An 11,154-nucleotide genomic window follows, 5' to 3' on the forward strand; every position below is an offset into this window, starting at 1 on the left:
TCCTACCTTCCTTTAAGGAAGGCTAAAGCTTCATTCCTTACAAGAGGTCTCCTTTTCCCCATTACCGGCCAACTCCCGTCCCCCCAACACCAATTAGTTTGTATATATTTTGCAATGACTTCTCTGTTCTAGACTCTACTAGAATGTTAACCCCTTGAGGGCAGTCTGTTTGGTTTCTGTGTCCCTAGGACCTAGAATAGTTCTTGGCACACACCAGGTGCTTAATAAATGCTTACAGAATGAATGACTTTTAAAAGTAATTTTTTAGTGTTCTCCAGTTTAAATTCCTGGGTCACAAAGAACAATTCTTGGTTTGACATTCCACCCTTGAACAATTTTTTTAAAATTGGTTTTTAAATAACTTATTTATAAATATATCCCTTCCATTCTCCTCCCCAGCAAAAGATCCCTTGTAAAAAAAATATTTAAAAAAAAAAGAAGTACTGGCAGCTAGCTGGCAGAGAAAATAGAGTATTGGCCCTGGAGTCAGAGGACTTGAGTCAAGTCCAGCCTCAAACACTTAACACTTGCTAGCTGTGTGACTCTGAGTAAGTCACAACTCCAATTACCTCTCAAAAACAAACAAGCAAACAAGCACAGGAGAACTAAAGAAAACACTAAGTCTGGCAGTTTAGGTAAAGTTCCACACCTGGAGTACCCTTTGCAGCTTTAATTCTGCCTGAAGAAAGCCCAAGTTGCTTCTGCAGAGTTCTTGTATCTTTTGATGAACTCGGTCACTTTCTTGAAGCCATCAGCCAGGCCGTCTCCCGAGATGGCACAGCAAGGCTGGACGTACCAGTCCCGGTCCCCACAGTTTTTCTTCATCTTGAATTTCCTGGTGATATCTTCTGCAGTGAAAGCTCCGGGCAGGTCTTGTTTGTTGGCTAGCAGCACCACGGGCACATTCCTGATGCGCTCGTTCTTCAGGATGAGCTCAAACTCTCTGCGGGAGGCCTCCAGCTGCTGCTGGTCGGTGCTGTCCACCACATAGACCAGCACATCTATATTCTCACAGTAATGGTCCCACAGGCTCCTCATCTGGAATTGCCCTCCAACATCCCAGACTGTGAGGTTAATATTTTTCTCCGTCTCTATCATTTCCACATTGAAGCCGACGGTTGGGATGGTTGTGAAGTCCTTGACGTGCTTTAATTTGTAAAGGATTGTGGACTTCCCTGAGAAATCCAGTCCCAAGAGCAAAACTCGGGCCTGCTTGACCTTGGAGGATTTAGAATTCCAGATACCCATTCCAGGGGCCTTGTCTAGAAGTTCTGTCTGCTTCTCCTTGGATTCTGCAGAAAAAAGGCAGAGAAGGAAAGAGCAGAAACTGCTATGGGCTAAGAATAAGGACCTTTGTACATTTATACTTTGCCTTTGTTGACCCAATTAGAGGTAAACAGTGTTTTATGAGGGGTTGGTCTGGCCAGCCTGTGCCAGGACTGTGCCATGAAACAATAATCCAATCAATCTTGCAACTCAAAGGTTGAGATATTTTACAAGTAAATAGGATCATGGTAGTGCCATGCTCCAGAAAAAGGCAACTTTGTTCTCCTGGGAGTGCCAGAATCTGAGTAAGAAAAGGCAGCTAACCAATCAATCAATCAATCAACATGAGGTGCCAAGCACTTCAGAGAACTGCCTTGGGAAAGCAGTGCCCCGGTTTCACATGGAAAACCGACTTTGTAAAGCTTGTAGAATCATGGACCTCAGACCCCAGAGTGACCTCCAAAGGGTCATCCGGTCTAGCTCTGTCCAGATTGTGAATCCTTCCACTCTGCTTTGGGGTCACTCACTAAAGTGATCTAACCAATGTATTTGGCAGTTTGCCTTTAACCCAGGATGTGTGTTAAGGACCCTTGGGCAGTTTGCCAAAGCCTGTGGACCCCATATCAGAATAACAATTGTAAATGCATTAAATTAAGATTAGAAAGCCAACCGAGTATTTTGAGATGTCATGTGGTTAAGCCTAATTTTTTAAAATGCCCACCATAAAACACGACTTCAAAGAAAATCACTTCTATTGAAATGATAATTTTTCAAAAATTAAATTATGGTGTTTGGACTTTAAGTTAAGAAGTCTTGTTTTATATCAAGGTGATATTTTTGTTTCTGCAATTTAAAAGGAGAGGGAAATAGATTTAGAGTTAGAAGGGATCTGAGACACTTCCCCATTTTACAGATGAGGAAACTGAGACCAAAAGAGATTTCAGTAACTTGCAGGTAATAATGAATAAAGCTGAGGTTTGCATCTGAATGTTCTGACTTCAAAAGGAGAGATCTTTCCATTGTAGCTCACTGTTTCCCATCCACTGTGGTGCCCAGGAAGAAGTTGAATCTGTCTTGTATATGACATCCTTCCTGGTTCCCTACTGAACTACAGGCTTGAGTGCGCTACTGGTTATTAAACTATAGATTCAAGAGATCGTGGCCAGAGACCTTGGAAGGCCTCAGAGGAGGCGAGCCGGGTAGAGTTGACACCGCAAAGGTCAGTGGTCAAAGGTACTCTGTTGGGCCTAGGGCAGACTCGTAATAGTAACTGCCAGGAGGGCATGTTACAAATGGCACTAGTTCCTTCAGTGGAACCTTCTGTAGCATCATCTTGAGAATCTCCTAACTTTTTGTTCTCCTTCCTCAAATTTGGCTCTTCCCATATGGGTCTGATCCTACAAAAAAAGCCAGTTTTACTTTCCTCATGAATCACTGTACTTTTTACTTTTATGTGAGTCAGTGTAGGAGAGCAAGAGAGCCTAATTTTTAAATGCTCTATCCTGCTGCTTTACTGCTTATTGTGGCTCATCAAGCATTGGTTAGCCCGATTGTTAAACTCCTATTTATTGTTTATTTTAGTAATTATTTTTATTTTCTTTGATTATTTCACTTATTAAAATTTTATGGATATAGTCATCTTTCAGATGTACTGCTACCTCTTCCATATACCTCTTCCCTTGGCACAAGAGAAAGAGCTAAGCCAGACCAGCCAACATAGCAGCTGTGCCCAACAATGTATGGAATGATTCCCAGCTTCTCTATGGGAAGGAAGGGTGTATATTGCATCATGTTTACTGAGATCAAGTTTTTCCTGTTTTATAACTAAAATCTTCAATTTAATTAATTTTTAAATGATAGATCAGAGGTAAGGTTATCTGTGCCCCACTTTGCATGTTAGAGGCTCCAGTTTTGATGTCTTACATCTCCACACAAGAGCTCCATCCATTTATCAGCTTCTGAGGATGCAGAAGCAGCAGGACCTAGAGACAGGAAGACCTTGAGTTCAAAGGCAGCTTTAGGCACTCACTAGCTGTGTGACCCTGGACAAGTCACCTAATGTCGACTTATAACAATGGAGATCATTGTGGCCAACTCTGATAGACTTGGCTCTTTTCAGCAATTCAGTGATCCAAGGCAATTTTAATAAACTTTGGATGGAAAAAGTCATCAGCCTCCAGAGGGAGAACTATGGAGACCTAATGCAGACATTTTCCCCTTTTTTTGTTCTTTTTTTTCCTTCTCGTGGTTTTTCCCTTTTGTTCTGCTTTTTCTTTCCCAATATGACTCAAATGGAAACATGTATAAAAAATTAATGTAATATTGTATTTAACTTATACGCTAACATATTTAACATGTGTTGGTCAACCTGCCATCTGGGGGAGGGGGTGGGGGGAAGGAGGGGAAAAGTTGGAACAAAAGGTTTTGCAATTGTCAATGCCAAAAAATTACCCATGCATATATCTTGTAAATAAAAAGCTAGAAAATATTAGTTTGAACAATGACAACCTGGGATCCAGATACTTAATAAGTTGTGTGATTCTACTTAAACTCTTTAGAATTCAGTTCTCATCTTTAAAAAGAGGAGATTGCACATAATCATTTCTATAGTCCCTGAAGGTTTAAATCTATCGTCCAATAGTGTGTAAGTATGTCTTCCTTTCCATAGCTCTTCTCCCTGCGTTAACTTTTCTGTCTTTTGTCATTTTTGTCAATTTGCCAAAGTGGAATATGAAGAATTAAGCCTCAAAGATATTTCATTTTGTGTCTCTTTTATTACTAGTGATTTCTTTCATAATATTATGACAATATTGTCAATAGTTCATGATTCTTCTTTTGAAAACTGTTCACATCCATTAACAATTTCTCTACTGAAGATCTTGTTTCATTTTTGTCAATATGGACATATGGAGAGTTAAACCTCAGAGATATTTCATTTTGTGCTTCTTTTATTAATAGTGATTTGGAATAGTCTTTCACAATATTGTCAATAGTTCATGATTCTTCTTTTGAAATGTATTCACATCCATTGACCATTTCCCTTTTAAATAGTTTTATTAATTTCCTACATGTTTTAGATGACTTTTCTTCAGATATTTGATACGATTCTTTCCTTTAATAATTTTTTCTTCCAATTACATGTAAAGATAGTTTGGAGACCAAAATAATATGGACAATGTAGACACCAGATGATGGTAGGCACCAAAAGCTGGGGTTCAGACATGTGAAGAATTCACAAAGGCCAGTCTCTTTGACAAAAGGTAGTTTTATTTAGGAAAGAGGTTACAGAAAAAATAAAGATATACAAATAGACACAAGAAATGGCAAATATGAAATAGAATGGGAGAGCATATGAAAAACTAGTTCCTCAGTGGAACTCACAATTACACAGTAGAAAGGGAGCATACATGAGATTAGGGTATGTCCTTAGCTAGTAGGCTAAATCCCAAAAGGGATTTAGCACCCTAAAAGAGTTGGTTAGCTATAAGGAGAAGTGGAATTGAGAAGCATAATGGAGTTAGGAGAGATACCATGTGGCATGGAGGGAAGGAGGGAAGGAGGGAAGGAGAAAGACTATGAGACAGAGTGCTGTGGTAGGCTGACCCAAAGAAGGGCAGTAGCTATGGGACAGCCCATAAGTAGAATTTTTTTTAGGGAAAATTTAACCTAAAGGACATACTTTGGATTTCTGACAGGGCATGGCAGAGTGCTTGAGGCTTCTACAGAAGGTGGATCTCAGGGGTTTGACATAGCCTGGATTTCAGACTGGAAGATTTCCCCAGAGGGTGGGACCATGAGTTTAAACTGATCTCTATCAGTGCTTTCTCCTTGCTTGCTTCAGGGATCAGTTCTTAGTTTCTCTCTGTCTAAAACACCATTCATCAATAGTTTACAATATTCATTTTTATAAAATTTTGAATTCCAAATTTTTCTCCCTTTTTTCTCCTTGCCCTCCCAAGACACAGGCAATTTGACATAAGACATACACATACAATCGTGTTAAACATTTCCAACAATTCTTTCCTAATTGACAGTTTTCTACCTTGTCCTAGCTGCATTGCTTTTGTTTATGCAGTTTTAAAATTTTATGTAATTGAAGTTGTCTATTTTTTTCTTTTACAATCTCTTCCAGTACTTTTTTGTTTAAGAATCCTCTAGCAGTAGTTGTAAAAGTCCTCTCCTCCCATCCTTCCTCTAATTGTTTTATGATATGGCCTTTTGGGGGATAAAAGTTTCCGATAAAGATAAAAAGCTAGAGCAGAGCTGAATAGCTATTTTCTCTCTGTTATCTTTTAATTACACCATCTGCCCAAAGCCAAGGGCCAATCCTTACCTGATTCTTTTTCTTGATCTTGATTTTTATCAGCCTCAGTTCACTCAGGGTTTTATTGCTCTAGTGCTCTCCTTTATATTTGCATATCACTATTATTACATTCCTTATTGTCTTTGTTTATGCAATCCTGCTTTCATTTTTTCTACATAAAATTTTGAAATCCGAGCTCATTTTATTTTCTTTAAGCTTCTCATTTGTTTTTTCTCATTCAGGTCTTCTATGAGCCTATAGCCAGAATTTCATGGTTGAGAGGCTCTCAATCTTCTTGAGTTATCAATTTTAGTGATTAGAAACCCTGGTCATGTCATTGTATCTAGAATCTCATTGGACTTTTTGGATTTGTTTTTCTGAAACCTTAGCCACATCTGAATGAAAATAAACTCTGGATTTTCTTCCTTGGCCAGAATAAATTCTAAGATGACAGGATATGTTTTGACCAAGGCTCCTGTTGAATTCATGTTTCCAACCAGCTTTTTTTTTTTTTTTTTTTTTTTTTTTTTTTTTTGCATATTATAAGCCAGGTCTGACTCAGGATCTTCTAGTGGTTCATTCATGGGACTGGAATGAAATTAGAAATTTGTAGATCATTTAACATAAAAAAAAATAATAATAACACCTACTTCAGAGCTGACTCAATTGCCTCTGACATTTGTAGGTTGGGTCCCCAGAGAAATGGTTGCTATAACTCTCAGGATTCTAGGGGTAACTCTGTGGATGATTCTCTTTAACAATCACCTAATAGACTACTGTTTAGCAAAGGCATTAACTTAAATGGCAATAAGCAAGAACAGTAGTTACAAAGCATTTCTTCCAAAACTTGGATTAATTCTCCCACAAAAACACATGACAATTCTTGCCTTGAGAAGTTTACATTCAGAAGGGGAAAGACAGTAAATAAAATGAAATGAAAATTTTTGTGGTTTGGTGGAGGCAGGGGGAGAGAAGATAATGAAGGTAATTCCATGGAGAAATTCAGTGACTAAGGAGGGGGAGGGAGAAGGAGAAAAGGAAGGGTAAAAGGAAAAAAGGAAGAAGAGAGAGACAAAGTTAGAGATAGAGACAGAAAGAAACAGAGACAGAGATAGAGACAAAGAGAGACAGAGGCACACACAGAGACAGAGACAGAGAGACAGAGAGATGAAAGAATGAGCATTGTGGCTTGTTTTAGCAGTTTCTCAAAGTAGAAATTCTGAGAAGAAATTCATGAATTGTAGGAGGGAGTTATAAGGGTAGGTTGATCTTGTGTGGTACAGAAATGGTGAGTGGTCACCATTTAATAAAAAAGCTGGAGAGAGCTCTAGAGAAAAGCAAAGTTTATTGTACATTCTCTAGAGAAGGGCATCCCACCCTTCCAGCAGACAATCGAAGAGAGGAAGCGCCTCCTGTGGGCAGGATCAGCCCCTTTAATCCCTAACACCCCCTCCCACCACTGACCCTCATCCTCATTGGCTGAGAGTCTTACATTCTAAACGCGAGATCTGCCCATGAAATTGAACTTGACCAATAAGTACATAGTTGCCCATATTTGGCTGAAATAGGGAGATGATATCATGGGAGGGGAAGGCAATTATGCCCTTGACTCGATGTTCACAGTCCTTCAGGCCTACTCGAACTCTGAAGTAGATGAAGCCTTACTCGATTTTCACAACTGTCTTGAAAGATCTCACCTCATCTCATTCAATCTTTTAGGGTGTGAAGAACATAAGAGAGGAAGGAAGGAAGAGAAGGGAATAAGTACTTAAATAGTGCCTACTTTGTGCCAGGGGCTTTTATAAATATGATCTCATTTGATCCTCACAATGATCCTTCCGAATAGGTACTATTTTCTCCATTTTGCAGTAGAGGAAACTGAGGCAGACAGAGGTAAAGTGATTTTCCCAGGATCCCTAGTAAGTATATCTGAGTAAATATCCATTACCTCCAGAAGATACATCCCTGAAGGTAAGAAAGTGACTGAATCATGTAGAAGCCTGAAGAGTCCCCAACAAAGCCAGGAGAGGAAGGAAGGAGGGGGAATGGTGAGCAGGGAGAGTTCCTCAAAAAGCAGGCTCCAGGAGAGAATTTGGGAGGCCCAAGGGTCAAGAACGGGGAGAAATGGACAGTCAAAGTCAGAGCCAGGAGAGAAAGACGTGAGTGAGAGGAAGGCAACAAGCAGCAAAGATAACCCAACTCTGGGCATGAAGTGGACATGGTTTCCTACTTGGGAGAGTCCTTTCAAACTTCACTGGAGGATCTGGGTCCAATAATGGAAGAGCTGGGCTTCTGGGCTTGGGGCTTCATTTAGATGAGTCAGTCCCTGGGGCTCCATGGGCTAATCTGATTTAGGATACTGGGCTGGACTGCCCGGCAGCTACTTCCCCACTAGTCCAGGAAAGGCTACTCTGCTGCTAGATTGGGCTGCACTTGATAAATGGATCTTCTCAGTGGAATAAAACTATCAACATTTATTAAGCACCTACTATGTGCCAAGCGCTGTGCAGCCTGTAGTCTATGCCAGATGAGGGAATCTGCTGAACTTGATCTTCTGTGCTCTCTCCAGTTGGAGGGAGACAGCTTGCTCTTTCAAGGAGCCACTCTTTCTGCTGGGGCATGACCCTCAGCCTTGGACTTTCTCTGAACTTCCATTCTGAAATTAGGCCCCCTTCGGCAGCCATGCCCCCATTTGGGCTTTTCTTGGAGTGCTTTGCCATTTCCCCTCCAGCTCATTTTACAGATGAGAGTAAATGGAGAACGATGAGGAAGGAGAAGAAAGAGGAGACCGGTGCAGAAATTTCTAAAAACCAGAAAATGTTGGAAAATGGAACAATCTGAGCATCAGAAAACTATTGAATGAAAATAGAATCTACACAAGCATATAATATTTTTTTCTACAATACATTGCTTTTTCTGCAATAAACCTAGAAGATATGATATATTTATATGACACACAATATATATAGTATTCTCCATTTTAAAGTTGAAAACATATGTGTATATATATATATATATATATATATATATATATATATATATATATAATCCTCCATCTTATAGGTGAGAATATAACATTGGCGTTTTATGTTTGTTATTCCCTAATTTGCTGATGAGAAAATAGCATATATATCATTCTATATTTTATAGATTAGAATACAAAATATTTATGTGTATATATAATTACTCATCTTACAGATGATAATATAACATACGTTTATATATGTTATCCCCCATCTTGTAGAAAATAACATTATATACCTTTGTAAATGTCATTCCCCATTTTATAGATTTTTAGAAAAATAATAATAGCTTTTTATTTTCCAAAATACACGCAAAGATAGTTTTCAACATTCACACAGGCAAAATCTTGCTTTCCAAAATTTTCTCCCTCCTTTCCTCCCCCCAACCCCTCTGGACAGCAAGTAATCCAATATAGGTTAAATGTGAAATTCTTCTAACCATATTTTCATATTTATCATCTTGTGCAAGAAAAATAAGATCAAAAGGGAAAAAATGAGAAAGAAAAAGCAAAACAAACAAACAACAGCAAAAAAGGTGAAAATACTAGACTTTGATTCACATTTAGTCTCCATAGTTTTCTCTCTGAATGTGATTGGCTCTTATTATCACCAGTCTATTGGAATTGTCTTGAATCACCTCATTGTTGAAAAGAGCCAAGTCCATCAGAACTGATCACATAATCCTGTTGTATAAATAATCTTTTGGTTCTGCTCATTTCACTCGGCATCAGTTCACATAAATCTTTCCAGGCTTTTCTGAAATCATCCCTGCTGGTCATTTCTTACAGAAAAATAATATTCCATAACATTCATAGACCATAACTTATTCAGCCATTCTCCAGCTGACGGGCATCCACTCAATTTCCAGTTCCTTGTCACCACAAAAAGGGCTGCTACAAACATTTGATTTGTTTTCCCTTTTTTATGATCTCTTGGAATATAAACCCAATAAATTCACTGCTAGATCAAAGGGCACAAGTTTATAGCCCTACACTAAAACACCTTTCCTCTACCATCCAGGCATTCCAGATAGCTCAGGACCCAAAAGTGGGGAGCACGGGGCATTTTGGGGGTGAAACAGGGCAGGAAAAGCAACACATCTTTGGCAAGGAGAGAAGCATTAAGTAATACGTGTCTGCAGCCCAGAGAAGCTGAACTGGATGTCTTGCTGGACAGAGAAGCTCTGATTGGCTGTTGATAATCTATTAAAGGGCAGCCTTTTCTCACTAAACTTAAAAAATGTGGGAGAAATGACAAGAACCAGAGAGGAGAGGAGAGGGGAGGGGAGGAGACTCTTTGGCAGGCGCTGATCTGTGATGGAGCAGCTCCTTCCAGAAGAAACCTGCAATGTGTCTCCTTAGTGACAAAAATCTTGGGCAGGAGTGAAGTAACTAGTAATTAGCCCACAGGTGGTTTAAGTATCTTTTCCAGTTGAAGGTCAGGACGTTGGAAGAAAAAGAAGGTTGGGGAGGGAGAGTTGGCTACAGGGATGTTTTTGAAGATGTTTTGTTTTTCCTGAATCTTGGTTAATGGAACCAGAGGGATTGACTGTTGGCTTCAGACAAAGAGCATCTCTTTAAAGTCCCACAGACACATGGATCATTAATTCTTGGGTGTCTTCTATGTGCAGAGTGAACGGTGGAGAAGGTAAAAAATCAATACAAACCAGGAGATTCTTGCTTTCCTGCTTAGTATAAAGAAGTCACTAAGGACCTGGCAAAAACTGCTAAAATTGTGTTTGAACAGAAAGGCAGGTTAGCTATTTGGGTGGGTCACAGGCTAGGCTAGTGGATGAACTTCATCTGATCTCAGCTGGTGTTTGAATGCATGCTTTAACATTAGCATCTTGTTAATGCTTTAGGCTTTGATTTCTGGGACTGAAATTAGGTTAGTAATAACCAAAGATCTGAGACATTGCTCAAGTGAGATTGTATTTCCAGATAGTTCTTAAGGGAAAAAAAGAAGTCTTGCTTGAATAAAGATGAATCCAAATAGAAAAGAGAAAAAAGCATGGCAAATGAGCAAGATTATTTCCTTTTTAAAAGCATTTCAATTTTGGATGTTGATGGACTCCACCCTAATCTGGTTGGTTAAAATCCTCTGGAGCACAAAATCTGACATAGCTTTTTGTCATCTATTACAAGTGTGAGATGCTAATGTGGATGGCTGTAAAGATAAGTACCATTCCTTAGGCTTCGTTAATTAAAGGGAGCTCCTTGAGGAGGAAAATCTCTTCATCAGTGCAGGTTGGCAATTCTTCTGTAACCTGGAGTTTTAGAGAGTTGGCTAGGGCATTGAGCCATTAATTAACTTGGCAGGGGCACAGGGAGGATGTGTCAAAGGTGATCTTGTGGTCCTAAGGCAGGTCTGCCTCCACTACAAAATAATATCCAATAATAGAGAAACTCAATATATAAATACACATTTTATATATATATATATAGATAGATAGATGAAATATATATTATTATATTATAATATATAATATTATATATCATATATATATAGGTAAACTCATCACAATAAATGGGTAAACATCTGTTTTCTGGCCATCTATAAATA

The 11,154-nt window shown here is 39.0% G+C and overlaps 1 protein-coding gene across 1 annotated transcript; it reads right to left on the reverse strand.

Moving 5' to 3' along the window:
• Positions 1 to 244: 244 nt before the first annotated feature.
• Positions 245 to 1,330, reverse strand: ARL14 (ARF like GTPase 14). The gene has a single exon (XM_074307671.1). The coding sequence runs from the start codon at positions 1,246 to 1,248 to the stop codon at positions 670 to 672; it is 579 nt and encodes a 192-aa protein (XP_074163772.1). The 5' UTR covers positions 1,249 to 1,330; the 3' UTR covers positions 245 to 669.
• Between the last annotated feature and the right edge of the window lie 9,824 nt (positions 1,331 to 11,154).

The sequence above is a fragment of the Sminthopsis crassicaudata genome, chromosome 3, assembly GCF_048593235.1.
Source record: "Sminthopsis crassicaudata isolate SCR6 chromosome 3, ASM4859323v1, whole genome shotgun sequence".
NCBI classification, from domain to species: domain Eukaryota; kingdom Metazoa; phylum Chordata; class Mammalia; order Dasyuromorphia; family Dasyuridae; genus Sminthopsis; species Sminthopsis crassicaudata.

Bases quoted from the DNA above. Each gene is read 5' to 3' on its own strand.
- ARL14 (XM_074307671.1), bottom strand. From the start codon at position 1,248: ATGGGTATCTGGAATTCTAAATCCTCCAAGGTCAAGCAGGCCCGAGTT.